The 18587-nt window shown below is 33.7% G+C and overlaps 1 protein-coding gene across 4 annotated transcripts in view; it reads right to left on the reverse strand.

Moving 5' to 3' along the window:
• Positions 1-18587, reverse strand: part of LOC118735878 (probable phospholipid-transporting ATPase IIB) — a 46090-nt gene that overhangs the window by 18267 nt on the left and 9236 nt on the right. Inside the window, exon 1 of one of the 4 annotated variants that reach the window (XM_036465886.1) lies at positions 5375-5427. The exons of 2 other annotated variants lie outside the window; for them this stretch is intronic. In XM_036465886.1, coding sequence (XP_036321779.1) covers positions 5375-5409 — 35 coding nt within the window. In that variant the 5' untranslated portion in view covers positions 5410-5427. Of the gene's footprint in view, positions 1-465; positions 934-5374; positions 5428-18587 lie in introns of those variants that run through there. One more of the 4 variants, XM_036465885.1, reaches the window with a different exon arrangement.

An 18587-nucleotide genomic window follows, 5' to 3' on the forward strand; every position in this document is an offset into this window, starting at 1 on the left:
GAGGTATGAAGAAACACGCCTCCTACCCCTACGCCCACTAACCTCAACAAGAGTGGGCAAATAACTAAACATTGCCTAAATTTTTTGTTAAGCTTCGACTAAAAATATATTAAACCACCTTTCTGGTACTCTGAATCTCCAGCTTTCTCTAATTACGGCAAACGCTGCGTATACAGAAACTGCAAATATGACTACTTCTCGTTTTCAAATAGCGCAGCGAGCGAAAGCTGGAGCTATCAACACCACGATATAGCAACACGCACAACAGCTCCACACATACGCTCCATTGTTGCTTGTCACAGTTTTATATAAGTGAATTCATATTTCTTGTTTTTTTTTTCTCCTTTCCAAATATTAATCATGGATCGCTTTGCCAACCCCAGCACAAATTAGATTTGAAAAAATAAAGCAATAATTCAATAAAAATTAAAAGCAACCATTTGATTAATTGTATCGATGATTCACCTGAATAAATACCAACGTCGTCTGGGTCGATTTATTAGCGGAATGTTCTCTCGAGCCGCCATCGGCGTAGTTGCAGAACTTTGCGAGGCGTCGTCCATTGCGAAATTAGTTAAATTAAACGAATACACTTTTGCTATTTCAGCTTAAAACTGCGCTGATGCTACGTTCTTTGTTTTCTTCAAATAGATTTTCACTCTGTATGTAGCACAATTTGAATGTGAAAAACAAGTTTCCAATTTGCTTAGTTACATTGCTTAGACTGCACAGCAAATTGCTGAAATTTCCGCTTTACTCAAGTATTTTTCAAAACACTTTATATTCTCCTTTTTACTTGCACAATTTTTAGCACGTCGTAAATGATATTTTAAACGAAATTTGCTTGCAAATTAATTGAAACTTTTTCTTTGAACTGGCTGCCGTCAGATTAGAAAAATTTCAATGCACACTTTCGCAAATACACGAAAGAACACAATGAAAATCGATAAGCCAAATGGAGCAACGAATGGGAGCGAGCGTGACAAAGCAATTTGTTTTTATGACCCTCATTCGCACCGTCTATCACATGCGTGTAAGTAGCAAAGCTACTGACTATACTAAAATGACTGCTGGCATGTGGTGGCAGCACTGCTTTTACGTGGTTGCTTTCGTCCATCATTCGTGCTTTGTTTTTTTAGTGTTCATCTGTTTTGTTTCGTCTTTGCGACGCATTTTGTTTTGCTCCTCTTTCTGTTTTATTTTTGTTCGCCTTTGCTTTGCTTTCGTTTTTCGTAAGCAACTTTTTTACTGACAAAAACAGCTGTTCAAAGAGAACGAAGTGTGGGTGGTAAGAAATAAGAGTATTGGAGAGTTAGCGGTAAACAAAGGCGTCTTTAATTTTTTGGCGGCATCGCGCATTGCGTGGGTGAATTTCGATTGTGGAGGCGCAATTTTCAATTTTCGTATGAAAATAGTGTGATTTATTTCAATTTTCGTATGAAAATAGTGTGATTTAAAGTCAATTGTTGGTGATTAAGTGAAATATGTTTATCGAGCTCTAAATTTATGAAGGCTTTTACAATATTCCAAAAAGTGGGAGTTTTTAAGTGAAATATACGACTTCTAAAGTTGAATGCAAATGTGAAGTGATTCGGTTAAAGATTTGGATTCATTGGGAAAATTCCTAGTACAGAAAATTGCCTTTGCTAATTGCACGGCGTTGCAAAATTAAAAAAAAAAATGCACGAATTTTTTTAAGTGATCTAGTACAGGTCGTAAAGCTGTTCGAGTAATTCACGAAACTGTTTAAAAAATTATGTATTTCAACACCCTCAAATTCTTAGCTTATTCTTAAAAACCATTTTCGCATGGCTTCCGGCACTAAACAATTTTTAGCTCGGTTATTTTTTAAACAATTTTAAGTTTTCGTGCTACCTATGCTAAGTTATTTAAAAAGTTCACGATCAGCGTAACACAGTGTTATGAATATGTACATGCATTAGGGTGGTCCTTAAAAAATTCAAATTCAGTCAGTTATTTCAATCGGGACCAAAATTTGTATGTGTTATCGTTGACTATAGTAGCATCGACTCGGCAGCCGGTTCGAAAACGCCCTATCTCAGAAAATGTTTCAAGAACGCCCTATTTCAGAATTTCGTTGAAGAACGCCCTATCTCAGAAATGACCTATCTCAACTGAAAATATGTTGATATAGGGCGTTTTTGAAGCGGCGTTCTTCAATCAAATGCTGAGATAGGGCGTTCTTCAACCAAATTCTGTAATTGGGAGTTCTTGAAAAATTTTCTGTGATAGGGCGTTTTCGAACCGGCTATATATTTGTTGTGAGGCTCATCAAAGTGCGTTCGCCTTGCAGTCGTTACAAATTAGGAAAAAAGGAATTTTATATAAAACACACATGCTATAAATCTATGTAAGTACTGCTTCTATGTATATGGACAATTAGATTTTTAATGTAAACATTTGTTTCCTTCTACATACATACATATAAGCATTCAACTGAATTTAAATTAACGGAAATTAAAAAATAAACGAAAAGTGACAACAATCTAAAAACTAAAATAAGTGAATTGAAAATGGAAGGAGGCAAAAATAATTGATATATTTGTAAGTGTTTATCGTGCTTGTGCTTGTGTGAATGTCAGGGTACGAAAGTAAACTGTACAAAACAATTCCCATTTGCTCATCAATCATCATATTTGTGGTTTTGTACAGTTTTGTACATAGTCAGAAACAAATTGTAAGATTCACTGTCATTTTGCCCAACGCGAAACGTTTGCTTTTCGTTTGTGACAATTGTACCATATTGTACGTTTTATATGTATGCAAACGTTTCAATTACGTGAAAAATATTTTCTTCTGTAAATTTTCATATCCGATTCAATTAAAAAACATTTTTATTTTTTTATTCATTGCAGCCATTCGTTTTGTATTTAGTTATTGCATATATGTACATACATACAGTCAGTCAATAAAGTTTAGGTACAGCGAATTTTTTACCAACCATTTTTTAAATATTTTATTTTTCGATAATTTTTTATAAAAATATGGTCAATTCTACAACAAAAAACCCAAAAATCAGGGTTCCAAACCTTGTGCAAAATTAAAGAAAATTCCGCAAAATTGCATTCAAATATTGCACTTTTTATTTACGCTCTCTAGAAAGAAGTTGAGTATGCAGTTTTTTAGCCCATTCAATTTTAGTATAAGAAAGTGCAAGTTTGTGGTGGCTAGGACTTACCATTGATATTTAGGAATTTTTTTTGTTGAAGGTGTCGCTCATTTTCTCCACATAAAATAATGTTTGATAATTTTTTTATATGGAAAAAATGTGCGACACCTTCAACAAAAAAATTTCCCAAAAATCAATGGTAAGTCCTAGCTTCCTCATACTTGCACTTTATTATACTAAAATTGACTGGGCTAAAAAACTACATACTCAAATTTTTTCTAGAGAGCGTAAATAAAAAGTGCAATATTTGAATGAAATTTTGCAGAATTTTCTTTAGTTTTGCACAAGGTTTGGAGCTTTTCTTTTTGGGGTTTTTGTTGTAGAATTAACCATATTTTTATAAAAAATTAGCGAAAAATAAAATATTTAAAAAATAGTTGCCCGTATTGTAAAAAAACTCGCTGTACCTAAACTTTATTGACTGACTGTACATATATTTTTCCCTGCACGATTCATTTCGGTTGTTGTTTCGTCTGTAACTACTAAACTACTGTAGTGTACTATCGCCAAAGTGAACTCAGAACTGTTGAAGTAATAAACGAAACGAAATAGTAACGTACAATATAGTTTATTTTCGTACACTGGTGAATGTGTTTTGTACACGCATTTCTATTTTTAACACCCTTTTATTAGCTTCACCTGTATGTTTGTATGTATGTATGTTTGTAACCGACTCCTTTGGGTTCGATTTTGACCCACTTTAAACGGACAACTTTAATTCAAACTTTGTACACTTATCAAGAATCAGCGACAATATAATAATTTCATAAGTTTATCTCATTATCCTGACAAGGATCGCCAGGATTAAATAATTTACTCACACAGCCTCTGTGTGAAACCAAGTGAGGCAACTACGCTGTCTGCGCATGCGTACCGTCTACTTACTTTCCGACTCGAGCACTCGGCTTATTAGTGTTAATACATTCTATCCCTATCAGTTGCACAGTTGGCCAAGCGGGCTAAGGCGCGAGACAACGAACTTACCAGACATGATTTCAAATCCCGTCTATGGCTGAAAATAAATGATGTAACGCTATCTTCCACTCGATAGACGAAAAATATGGCATAGAGCGCCCCACGCTTTTTCACAATATAGTATTATTTTTTGTTCATTATTATTTTCAACTTATATTAAGAATTATTTTTTACTTTTTAGTTTGATATGCTTTAAAAGCGTGTTTTTTAGTTTTTTTTAAACTATATTTATTATTTAACATTAGTTTTGTTGTTGCCATTCTTTGGACTAAAAATTTGGTTTTTTGCGTTCCTTTACTTTTTCCTGTTCTCTTTTAGCGAGCGCATTTTCCTTACGCTCTTGCATTTTGACACTTTTCAGATTTTAGTCAGAAAGGATAAGAAATGGACCTATATTTAAAGATAAAAAAAAAAAAAAAAAAAAATACATATATATGTATTGCACACACAGAGAGCGTCAAAAATAAGTATATCTGCCCTGACGTTTTACTGATTTTATTTATTTATATTTTCCATGATGAGTTTCTATTATATTTTTATAAAAATATAATTCGTTCAACAGCAAAACCAATTTTTTTTAAATTTCATTCAGAGCTCAGGGAAAATGCAAAAAATTTTCATCGACATTTTTCAATTCGATTTCGAGTATGCAGTTTTGTAACCCATCTAATTTTAGAATAATAAAGTGGAGGTTTTAAGTCGCTAGAAATTATCGTTGATTTTTGAGAACTCTTTTTGCCGAGTGATCAGCGCATTTTCTTCAACTTTATTAGATGCACTAAATTTTAGAATTTCAACATTTTTCTATGAAATCCAGTTGAAAAATTGAGAATTTCGATGAAAATTTCTTGTATATTCTCCAGTTCTACATATATGAAGTGGTTTTTGCTGTTTAAAAAGTATATTTTTATAAAAAAATAAGAAAAATTTGATATGGAGAATATAAATAAATAAAATCTTCAAAACGTCAGGGTATACTTATTTTTACGCTCACCATATTTGCCACACGGCAACACTCGAACGGTTTGATAGCACTTGCAGCAAAAAAAAATAAAAAATTGCTAATGCAGCACAAGCAACTTGAAATATATTTTCAAAATCGATTTGCTCTTTTTCAGTTGCAGTCACAACTTGGAACTTTTATTTCTGAATAAATAGATTTCGAAAAATTACAAAAAGGCATTTCTTGCTAATCTCAAACACACTTACAATTGCTTACTTAAAAATGAGAGCGTCATTAACATCTGGTTCACTGTATTACACTGTGGTATTCAATTAAAAGTTGAACTGTTAAATTCGTGAATTAAATATTCTGTAATGTATAATACGTTTGCTTTCCTCGATTTAATTTCCAATCCACTTCACCCACTCCGCCGCTTTTTGCTAGCCCAACGCAGAGTTTTCAAGACTTTATGAACTCAACACCATATGCTCATAGTCTTTGATTGTGGTTCTGGGCAGTTCAACAACAGTGAAAGCATCATTACGTTTGGTACATACATATGTACATATACATAGATGTGTGAGTAGAGGTGTGCCATTTTAGTTCTATATGTTTCCTTATGAGATCGAACCAGTGTGGCTGGTTATCACATTCCTGCAGAGGTCACAGCTGTTTTTCTTCATATATTTTTTAACTTTAATTTATTTGGTGTTCCAACAGCGTCTGATAAGGCATGGCCTAGAACACTGCTGATGATGAAATTTAACAATCATTAAGTTGAATATATTTAAAACAATCGTATGTAAAGCCGATAAACATTTTTATATTTCCATATCAGTTCTTGCTAACGTGCAAGGTTTTTTCCACAAAATGGTGTAATACTTTTTTACATACATACATATGTATGTATTTACATGCGGTATCACTTGTGGTGCGTGGCTGCCTGTGCTCTACTTCAACCAACCATTTGCAATTTGTTTTGTTTTATTTATTTTATTTTTTTTATAATCGTAAATACCAAATGACGCAGCTGAGTGATTTAGTGTGAAAGAACTTTGTTGTCTTGACATTTTTAACCGAAAACGTCAATTGCCTTGCCTTTCTTTGAAACCGAACAGATAGATACTACTATTAGTCATAAGTGACCTAAATTACATAAACGAGTTTCTACAGGCAAAGTATGTAAACAAAAATGTAAGTTCTTTGCTGCTGATTCACCATTCAGTGGACGTTTTTTTTTTAAGGACTGCTGCATATTTCGGCTGAGCTGCATTAAAAGAATGCATCCTTGGGAAAAGCTTTGTGTGTAGACTTATCTCACTTTACCAACTCACACCAAAGCAAATAGCATAACATCACAAACTCCGTGAAGATGCTATAAATAAAAGCAAGTACGCGTATCAAAATTGCATAAAATAAACAACAAAAAATGGAGTCAGCAAATGTCGTTTAACTTTGGCGGTATTGTTTGGCCTGCCATTGCGTGGCAGCTTTTAGCCAAGGTTCTTGAATTTTTTGTTTCTTTTACTGTTGCTTTTAATTCTCTGCCTTCTTATTGCTTTTCGTTTTTATTACATAGCCCACTTTATGTATGTACTATTTATGTATGTACTATGTATATGAATTGTTGGTTGTTGTAAAAAGGTTTCATTGACTCTTTGATTTTCGAAATGCTTTTGGTTGGCTGCTTCACCTTCCCTATGCCTGCTTTTAAATTACCCATCTGGCAATCTGCTGACGTTAAAGGACAGTTAATAGTCAGCCAGTGCTGGTGCTCTCAATTTGTAAAGTGAATATTTATAGAACACATTTAATACATACAGACGTGCATGTACTTGTGTACGAGTGCATACATTATAGCTGCATTTGAATTCAACCAATTGTTAATGAGTCGATTAGTTCAGTTGGTTTGTGAATTTCACGTGGCGTCGCCAAAACGAAGCTTGTAGCGTTCTGGGTACTAAGAAGTCAAATGGTGACGCGATAAATGACACAACTGATTTTTCTATTCTTAAAATTGTTACGTGCATGCAGCTCGCCGCAAAATTTCGCTGAAAAATTCTAATTACAGTAATGATGTTGGGTATTGCCATGTAGGAGTAGCATCTTTTCAGCAACTTATGTAACACCAAATAAAATAATCTCAGCTGATTTGGGTCCTGGGGTCTATCTAGGTTACGAAAGATAGGTTAGGTGTTAGGTTATCTTGGCTGTCCTCATCCCGCACAGGGCCCGTTGTGATGAGATGTTAGAGACTCCTTGCGTCTCTGCCCCTACCTTAGAAATGGGACCAATTTGATTTCGATTTCTTTCATATCATGGCAGCTACGACAGTTATCGTTTGACTGCAGACCTATTCTGGCCCTAGAAGTGTATTCTTCATCGAATTGACAATTGACATGTCGTGGTGTTGTTTACATATACAAAAAAAAATACTTGAATGCGCCTACAAGATTCATAGTACATCATCCAATCGTAAAGATCCCAGACATTTGAAGAGATCATTCAACACTTGGCCAGAGTTGGCCTAAGTACCTCTCACGTATTCTTGCAACCGCGTCGCACTCGCAAAGCAGGCGTAAATAAGCCTCCTAAGTCAACTCATAGAAACGGCATAGGTCGTTGCATCAGATCCCTAGCTTGTACAGGTGACCTCTTAGTCTACATTGAGCCATCAGAAAACCAATTATTATCCATAGCTTCTCTTTGGGGAGGTTTCTGGCCAGATGGTCAGCTTCCTAATTACCCTCAACTCCTATCTGACCTGGTACCAAAAATAGTTGGATAACATTGTGCTCTGCCAGGACGTTAAGCCTACCAATGCATTCAAGAGCCATGGAGGACTTGACATCAAATGATGAGAGGGCCTTGATTGCCGCCTGGCTATCACTAAATATTAGAATTTTCTCACTACGTTTATTTCTACGTAGGTTAACCTGCGCACACAGTCTAACGGCATAGACCTCCACCTGAAAGATATTCGGGTATGCTCCCATGGGTACCGAGAGCTTCAGCTTTGGTCCGTAGTTGGCTGCCTCAATGCCGTTGGGAGCCGTCTGTATATCATTGACGCGAGCTAGCTTTAAGTTGCCTTGCTGCAAAGCTGTTCCTTGGATTTCGTCTCAAAGTCTACTGATTTGTACCTATCATGTGTTGTGGCTGAGTGGGTAAGCGGGCTATGCGGCTGGTTGGTTAGAGGTGCGTACTGCCACTCCGTAGGGCTTAAGTTCGATCTCTGGTCCGCACAACATCTAAATTAGAAAAACTTTTCTAACAGCGCTCGCCTCTCGACCGGCAATGGCAAGCCCCGAGTGTACTTCTGCCATGAAAAAGCTTCTCATAAAATCCATTTGCCGTTGGGAGGGACCATAAAACTGTAATTATTATTATTGTTATGTTACTCTTTTTTTATTAACCCTGACTCACAAATAGTTCCATTGAAGTTTCAACACAAAGGCCACAAGTCACAACGAAGTAACAACTGATAAGCAAAGTTTATAAACAGGGAACGCCAATAACTACATACATATGTACATACAAATGTACCTACTTACAAAAGTTATTTGTCATTTTCGTATGTTTGAAAAAGTATGTCATTTGTAGTCAACTTATTTGCGGGAAGCAAAGGTGTTATCTTGCAATTAAAGTGCATTTTTTCTCTTTCTCAAACAAGTTAATTACACTAAAAGCTGTTATTGATATGTGCACAATTGTATTGGAAAACAAGGATTCAAGTGTACAGCTGTACATAAATATAAGAAAAAATTTACCGAAAACGTGCAGTAAAAACGCTGAAAATGATAATATTCACAAAGGAATTAAGATTTTTTTTTTTAAATGATAATTAGAGTTCTGTAGCAGCTCGTTTCGGTAACGCTTCTCTACCGAGTATTTCTCTACTGCTGAGAATATACGTCATTCTCTACTACTCATTAGCAGTAGAGAACACACAGACGGTTAATTCATATATGAATTCGACTTGGTAGAGAAACTGCACAACATTTTCTGTCACGTTGAATGTTCTGCGGGTCAGAATAGGCATCCGACCTTGTCAATTGACTTCTTCGTCACCCGAATCGGAGGTTAAGGAAGCTAGCTGCATCGCTGGGCGCTGACCGCAATTTCCAGTGTCAGGGTCGTCGAGTCGGGTGGGCATGCAAAGAGGTGGTTATTGTCGTGTGGGCCATACCGGTATGCATAGCAAGGTTCCCACCGGTTTCTCAAGACTGTCTTGTCTACGCAACCTAGCGGAGGATTTAGCTGCACAAACTTGTAGATTTTTGGATTGTCAGGAAGGTAGCCAGTAAACTCATTTCAAGAGTAAGGGCCCATCGCCGGGAGAGCGCTGCCGTCAGCTTAAGTACTAATTTAACTTCGGAGGAGGAATTTTGGCTTTCTTTCCTGGTTTAAGAAGGAGTATAACTGCCGAGTGATAGTACACACCTCTGACTCGCGCTATAGTAACCTAACTAATGAAATGAATAATCAAAAATACAGCCTACACACAAACGGTCAATTTTCGAAGACAGATACACATGTATGTATGAAAAAGAAAAAATAAAAAAAAAAGAATCTAAAATTTTAAATTTATATGATGGAGAATCACGTGCTCAACAAATAAGCGACAACAACAATGGGACGGCTTTTTCATTGTAAAAGCATAGTAAAAATTCCCTAATCATTAAGTTAACAAGTGAGAAATAAAAGAAGACATTGTTTACAAAATGCCATAAAATTCACACATATGAATAGGAACTTATTTCGCATGGCAGCTGTGTGACAGCGTTGCATATTTACTAATATAGCAGTGACAGCAGAGGGAGAGGAAATTAATATGTACATATTTGATGGGCCAAACTTCTCCTAGACTTTATACTTTAGATAGTTTTTTCTAATGATTTCGTAAATAATATGTATGATTGTCATTCGTTATACAGTTTGGTCCACAATCGCCAATAGAGCGAAAAGTCAACCCTGGGCAATTATAGATGTCAGAGCAAAGTCAACTAAGCGGTTACAGTATTTGCAGTTGCAGTCTGTTATTGTAAGTTTTGCAACTATGTACTTTAATTTATGCTGATACCGCTGTTAACACATTTGATGTTAGTGTGCTGGTTTCTTATACAGCAGCGTTCACGAAAACAGAAACACAACGTTTTGAAAATTTTTGGTAATACATATATTATATATTTTTATTTAGAATATTTTTTTTTCTATAATACCTATAGTTAATGGTACAAAAAACCATGCAAGTAAAACCTTCAAACGTTTTACTATTCAGAATTTTTAGAAAAAACTTTCGTATAAATTGCTACAGAACCGCATACCCGAAAGTTTTCTAAAATTTTATGAAAATTTTTGAGATTTGTTGAGTTTTTATAAATTTTGTAGAAAGTTTGAAATTTTAAATAGTATGGTTTTTATGTAGAATTAACTTTATTTTTATTGAAAAATTAATGAAATTAAATATAAGGAATTAAATTGTCAAAACCTGTCAATACGTTGCGCTGCTATTTTCGTGAACACTGCTGTACATAGTATACATACTTACATACACATACATATGTATGCATGTGCCATACATGGCTTAATTGAAGACAACAATGGTAATTTCTCTTTCATTTAATAATGTCTATAATATACACGAATGTTTTAGCTACAGATACAAAGAAAAAGTACATAAATATGTATGTACAAATGTATGTATTTACATATGTACACATCAACACACGTTTTGTGACATTACTAGAGCAGAACAACAGAAGAGGCCAATCTGACAAAAGACAGGTGCGGAACTCAGGGTGACATGAGAAATACGTACACATCACGTATGCACATAAATACAGTTTGTGTTAAAAGTTCAAGTCTGTGGCTGCAGTTAAAAAGTGTTAGTTGTGACTGCAACGACTCGAAGTCACGAAGGCTGCATCCTTTAACACCTCCTCTGTCCACTACCCATAAATTACGTAATTTCGTTTCCCAATTCAAAATTTCAAATTGTAACTGCTTAAACGGTTGTTCTCAATGTTGATACCTTTTTTTTTACTTTTAGACCTGCGAATTCTCTGTTAATCCTTTGGCAAATTCCAAATAAAATTTTAGAGGCGCTTTCAAGAAAATGAAAAACAATATTTCTAAATCTGACTGCAGTTAAGAAAATTTTAACTGAGTTCTAGATATGACTAAATTAAGAAACGTATCGCAATTTCAGCTAAAATTGAGAAAAGTGTGAAAACAGTCTATAATGTTTTATATATATGTATCTTAATTGATAAACAAATAAAATAAAAAATTAGCCTTTTTTTACTTAGCTGTCTTGTGATCAACCATACTTTAACGAGTTTCATAAGCCAAGATAACTAGCAATATAAATTTATTTCCTAACTTTTATGGCCTACTGCCAGTGCTGGCATGTGTGAAGTATCTCATCTATAACGTCTAACAAGAAGAGATACATATTCTGTGAAGTGTTGCACATTTCATTACGTGGGCTGCTGTTTACATGGGTGTGAGAAATGCATACATATATATGTATATGTACATTAGGGCGGGTCAATTATTTTCACTATACGCGTATATCATAGGACGATACGATGTGTAACTCTAAGAAAATTTGCTAGAGAAACCATGGGTCTAAAATCAATTTGGGAGTTTGCCAAAATAGGTTTCGAAGAAAATGTGAAAATTTTCACTGATGCGCCCTCTGGTAAAAGTTTTAAGAAAAAGATAAGTGCAAAAATGGATTCCTCATACCAAAATACCACTTATACCATGTTTTTATTCAAAATTTAAGCCCTTCTTTACGACACTACAGCAAAATGCTAAGAAAACTATTTTCGCAATTTGACAAACTCCAAATTGATTTTAGACCAATGGTTTGTCATGTAAAATTTTTTTTTAGAATTACACGTGGAATCGTTCTGTACTATACGTGCAAAGTCGAAAAATCTGCCATACAAATTGACCCGCCCTAATGTACATACGTATGTGCGTTTGTCTGTAACAGTGCAACTGTTTTATGTATCAAAAACAAAAGACAATGAAAATAATTTACTTGTAGTTTTACATACACATATGTACTAACATACATATACATATGTATGTATGTAAAAACCAATTCACTAGAATGCTTATGCAGCAAAGCATCTATTTATTTTCAAAACATAAGAAATCTGATGCTCTTTAAAAAATACTGAAAACATGTACATAAAAAAGAAAAAAATTAAAATAAAATAAAATAAAGTACTCCATATAGTGGCGGCTGCCACGTGATCGTAGCAATAACCAAAACAGTTTTTTTTTCTTTCTAATAGCGGTCGCCACTTAGCAGGCGCATCAGTGAATTTTTATTTTTTATTTTTATAACTTAAATCTAGAAAAACTTATTAAATTTTTTTAACCAAAAGTGCAAGCTAAGGTCGAAATTGGCTAACGTCATTCTACAGCAGTACATCTCTTAAAATATACGAGTTTACGTTATTTAGATCGCAAGGAAATGATTAAGAGGGCCCCTATGCATAACAAATTCCCCAAAAAAAAGTCCTCTTCTCTTTTGAGACACTGTAATGTGTATTTAAAATAAAAGTAAATAACCCAACTTTTATGACAGCCACTTGTCACCGCCGCCTTGTACCCACGGTTATGTGTCAAAACTTATGTACATATAGGCATGGGTCCAGATATGAGTGAAGCGCCAACGCAACATAAAAGCTAGTCCATGAAAAGGTTAGCAGTGTGGCTAAAAGTGAGCGTGTGTGTAATGCACTCTCTACCTACATACATACATAAACAGATCGTTGTAACAGAGACCTATAGAGAAGAGACGCATTGTTGGCCAAGTGGCAGCTGTGAATGGGGCAACATACTTATAGAAGAGGCCATCAGCATCAATGACAGTGACTGACTGACTGACTGACTAACTAACTGACAAGGAAAGGTGCGAGATGCGAATAAAGTAAACCACCTTGTTTTTGCACTAAACCAACTGGAGGAAAGCTATTCGCTTAGATGTACATACATAGCTGGTTGTTATTGTTGCAATTATAACTGATAAAATAAAAAAAAATAAAACAGAAAAATGTATTTAGACATGGCGCCTCTCATTAGCATAGAAAACATGAACCAACGCCGCGGGTATGGGTGTGGGTGTAGTCTGCTAATGTTGACGAAAATAACTTGAAAACAAATTTACACACCAGTTTCCATGGCTACGAGAGTTGTGTGTTTGTATATGTATGTATGTATGTAGGTGGGAAAAATAGTAGGCGTTTAAGTACGAGTGCACTCGTGCCTTGACTTTTTATATGTGAACGTGTGTATGTATGTATGTATGCTTAGAGAAAAATTAAAAAGATAACTAGAAAGTATTAAGACTACAACATAAGTAAAAACCCTCTTTCGCGCAAAAAAAAAAAATACACCTTCTTCTATTAGTTTTTTCTCTTATAAAAAATGTTAATGGAAATTTTTTGTTCTAAATAAACTCCCAAAATACTATCTCGATTGTAATGGTTTTTATTTTAAAGCTACAAGTCTGTGTTGCAGAAGAACATTGGGGTAATATCATCATGAAATTCTCTAAATAAATAATTTTAGTTTAAGTAATAAATTTTATCAAAAATCAACAAAATGAACGAAGTCATGGAAAGAAAGAAAGTTAAGGACTTTTAACCCCTCTATAGTTTTGTAGAGCTAAAAATATCTTTTTTATCTCCTAAACAGAACCATTTATGAGCGATAGTGAGGTTGTGGTAGTATTTTCAGAGCTTTAAGCTAAATCATTTCAAACTACCTTTCTTCATAAAAAAAAAGTTACGAAGAGTTGAGCTAAAAGTTTATTTATGTCATTTAGAGATAAGACGTTGGGGGAAAAAAATTTTAAGTATAGCCCCTTAATTCATTTTGAGATGTATCTGATAGTTCGTCCATAGTGGAGCTTTAAGAACAGGGAAAGTTATCAGGATAAAATAGAACCATATTTTTGTTTTCTAAGAGAGAACGTGAAAGATAATCAACGCGTATGAAAACACTTGAACGCTTTCAGTTGCAGAATCCATAACCTCTACTTTTTTGCGCTAACCACTGAGTAGCAACAAAAAAGGCGAAGAATGAAAACATTGTTTGTTGGTGGAAAACAACACCAGTCGCATAAATGAATACTAATAAAATAAATGGCAAGAAAAGCACACACAAAAAAAAAAACACAAACAAAAGAAAGTGACAAGAAAAATCGCAGCTTTGCATGGAAATTCTCAGTTAAGTGAGGCATAAAGCAAGTGGAAAATTCAATTAGGCGCCTTACTGCCAGCGTCGTGACGCTTCTGTCAAGATTGTATCGACAAAATCCTATACTAAAATACAACATAGTTACCAATAAACTTGCAGCGATGGCTGGTCTGTAAAGTTGCTTACAATGAGGAATGGGTAAAAATAATACCCAGAAGAGATGTCTAAAGGGAAAGGCATTGAACCAAAATAGCGGAAAACCACGTGTTTTGAAAGAATTTATCCCTTTTCATTTTTTTTTTTTTTTTTTTTTGTAAATTTTAAGGCAGGGCACTGCGTACCTTTTTTTTGTTTTTTGAATTAGCCTCCGTTAAGTGGGTGTGACTCGTGGCCTCTAAACGTGCTCATATGTTTTACCGGCACATTAATATTTAATGTTGTAATAAAATTTAACATTTATGGTAGTGTGTTATTTAAGCATTCATCTGAGATCATTCCACATTAGTAATGATAAATCATTGCAATTTTATGGCAACTTTGCACATGCGAACTAAAACGAGTTCAAACCCAAGATTTTGTGAAAATAAATACATGACATTTTTGATAATCGAATTATTTCTTCGTTTTCATCTGCTATGATTAGCGAAATAAAGCCCGAAACTCAGATGCAGTCATCATCGTTCATATATAGTTTTGAGGCATATCATTAACCGTAGAAATTTTCGAGGATTGATTAATCTTCAAGGGTATTCACAATCCGGTGCATATGGTCTTGCATTTGCATATTTCGTTGCATTTGCAAATTCATAACAATAAAATGAGAAGCAGGCATAAAATTTGCAAATGCAAGACCATATGTAGCCGCATGTTAATCAATTTGAACTATAGATTTGTAGTTACTTAAAATATTATTTTGTTTTTCGGTTAAAATAACTAAGCAGCAAGTGTGAAGTGTGTTCGCTTTACAATTGTAAATGAATTCCTGTTTTCGTATTAAATATTTACGCATTGCTTTTTTGGCGCATTCTAAGCTTATAGCACCGAATTTCAATTTGCTATAAAATTATAGCAAACATAGTAGGACTTCCTAGTACTAAAAAAAAAAACTGCCCGACGCCAAACTCTTCAGAATCGTAAAATCTTTCTCGCCATAAAATTATGGGTTAAGTAAAACACACAGTACTGATGTTTTTTTGGCGCTTTCCAGTGTCACGATATCAAATTATAGCTTGCACGAGAATTCGCTTGCTATAAAATTATGGGATGAATAATTACTTAATTACTTGCTAAATAGTTATTTGTTGATAATTTTAGGAGCGTCATCTGTTTATGTTATAAGATTATATTTATTTATTTTTTATTATATTACATAACTAAAAATATTAACTGCAATAATCCGAGCTGAAACTTTAATTTCTTATTTCTGTTTGTGTCTACATTAGATATTTTTTTTATGGCACGGCACTCGTATAACTAGAAAAAACGAGTAAGACATACAGTGACTCAAACAAATGACCACGGGTTGATTTTCTTTAAATATTCGTATTGTTTTTCGAGCTAAATTTGTTTTGTTATTTTTCTATAAAAATATCATCCCAGCTTTAACCGAAACCGTATAAATCACAGTCTCAAACTTCATACAAAATTTAGGAAATTCAACAAATTTTCATTAACATTTCAACTTTTTATTCTGAATCTTTTGAACCTATTTGGGTATGCAGTTTTATTGCCCATACGATTTTAGTCTGATGAAATGCAAGTTTCAAACGGCTACGAAATTCCGTTGATTTTTGAAATTTTTTTTTTTTTGGTGACGGATTTTTGCACTTTCTTCCATATAAGCATGAATTTCTTATGAAATAAAACGCGGGAGACCGTTAGCAACAAAATTTTAATATATCAAAATTTTTTTAATTTTCATAAATTTTGTATAAAGTTTGAAACTGTGATTTAAATGTTTTTGGGTAAGGCTTGGACGGTATTTTTATAGAAAAATAGCAAACAAATTTAGCTCGAAAAATATTAGGAGTATTAAAAAAAACACGTGGTCATTTGTTTGGGTCACTGTATGTACATTCATTAGACAGCATTACCAAAAAAGGTGCCGGTCACCGGAATTATAAAATTTATTACATTTTCAGACTTCGCCAAAATATTTCGCAAAAATATTAAGATTTGCATGAGGTAGACCGATTTGAAATTCCTCTAAAAATCGCATTATTTAGATTTCGTTGCTAAAACTTGTAAACATTTTTATGAAAACCTTTTAAGCCCAAAAACTTCTATCAACTGAGGGGATTTTTTAGAAAAAAAAAAATAAAAAAATCGATTTTTGGAGGTATTTTAAAATAGGTTCAGCTCAAGTAAAACTTAACATTTTCACGAAATATTTTAGCGGAAGTCAGAATAAATTAAATTTTATATTTTCGATGGATTTTTTTATTTTTTTTTTTTTTTGTTAGAAAAGTGATGCACCCTAATTCACATACATACATGTGTATTTTAGCTGTGATGAATTCTGTTTTTCACAATTTTTCCATATGGCCTAAGTGCTACACTTCTTAGAGAGCATTGCAATTTAACTAACTGTCGCTAAATAGTACGGAAATGCAATGAGCACGAAAGGTTCAGCGAACTTGAACTTTTCTACTTTCTTTGTTTGCTTAAATATTAATTTCATTCAACAGTGCACGTTACTAGTGCTCGTAATAAAATAAAGATAATAAAAAGCATGTATTTACACGCGAAATAATAACGCGTTTACTTGGCTTAAGAGCATTAAAATTTGTCATGCAATAATTTCGTAACTCGGGGAGGATTTCAATCGATATTGAAAAGTTTAGTAGAAATATGCGACATCTATATGTACATACATACATACATAAGTTCGACCATGAAATTAAAAGCACTAAAATTTATGAATAATGTCTAACAATAAATTTGTTTTACTCCCACTTAGTAGGTTTAAGTATACGCCCTAGCATATTGTTAATTAGAGGGTCAAAGCGGCCGTAATTTAAATCAATCAGTATACCGCTATACATATGTATGCCGTTTTCAGTAACATTGCACTTGGACAAGTGCCCACCTTCAACTTGTGAGTTTTTCTGCTGCTTTTAAATGCACTTTTCTCTTAAATTTTTTTGTATGCAAACATTTCGTTTCCCGTTTCTCCATAAGCGGCGCATATTCTAGAATAGTAAATTTTAAAATAAAATCCGCAACTATTGATCGTTGTAGTGTTTTAGGCGACAGCTGTATGTTTATTATATCTATTTTCAGCCATATTTATAGTCAATACTTACAATATACAATATGAATTTTCGTCATGGCAAACTGCCGGCTTTGCAGTTGATTTAAATTAGCCAAATTGTATTTAAATATTCGCTCTCCTTTACTTGCCCTTTCAGCTATTTGTAAACAAAAATGAGGTGGCGTAAACATATGTACACCGCCTATATAAAAACATGTGTGCTAAGTAAAAAATTTTACATTTGACTAATAATTTTTTTATGAAAATAAACTGTTTACGAGCACTGAAACTAACTTAAAATTGTCCGCTAAATGTTTTTTTAAGTACCTAATCAATTTCTGAAAATTTGTAACTAGCTAATTGAGAAGTTAGTTCTAAAAATTTTAATTATTTTAAATCTTTTTTTCTTCGCATTTTTTCGTTTGCTATAAAATTATAGGAAGCTTGAAAATAATCTTTTTTTTTGTGTTATTTCTTCCAGAAAATTAAGATTTAGTTAATAGTTGCGCCTTTTTCTATTTTGGGAGTTCCCATAAAAATTATAGGAAAGTAAAAAACTATAGTAAATAACTTTGTATACAAAATATATGTATGTGCTTACATAATATGTACCTATTATTAACCGACTTCTAAAAAAGGAGGAGGTTATCAGTTCGTCGGGATCTTTTTTTTTTTTTTTTATGTATGTTACCGCATAACTTTGGACCATGTCAACCGATTTCGATAATTCTTTTTTGAATCGGAAAGGTAGTGTCTCAGAGGTGATCCCATACTAATCTGGTTAAGATCCGATCAGCGGATCATGAGATATATATATATATATATTTTTTATATGAGAGTTGAAGTCGGTTTTTTTTTTTGCTAAAAATTACTTGTGATATCAGCAGTGCTTATTGGTTATATGTTATTAAAAATTCAAAGTTTGTAGCAAAGGCTTGTTTTGCCATTTTTTGTAACATAAAAAATTTAGAACAAGAAATACTGATTTACTTCAACTACCA

Source organism: Rhagoletis pomonella, unplaced genomic scaffold, assembly GCF_013731165.1.
Source record: "Rhagoletis pomonella isolate Grant_MI unplaced genomic scaffold, Rhpom_1.0 Rhpom_scaffold_00003, whole genome shotgun sequence".
In the NCBI taxonomy this organism is placed as follows: domain Eukaryota; kingdom Metazoa; phylum Arthropoda; class Insecta; order Diptera; family Tephritidae; genus Rhagoletis; species Rhagoletis pomonella.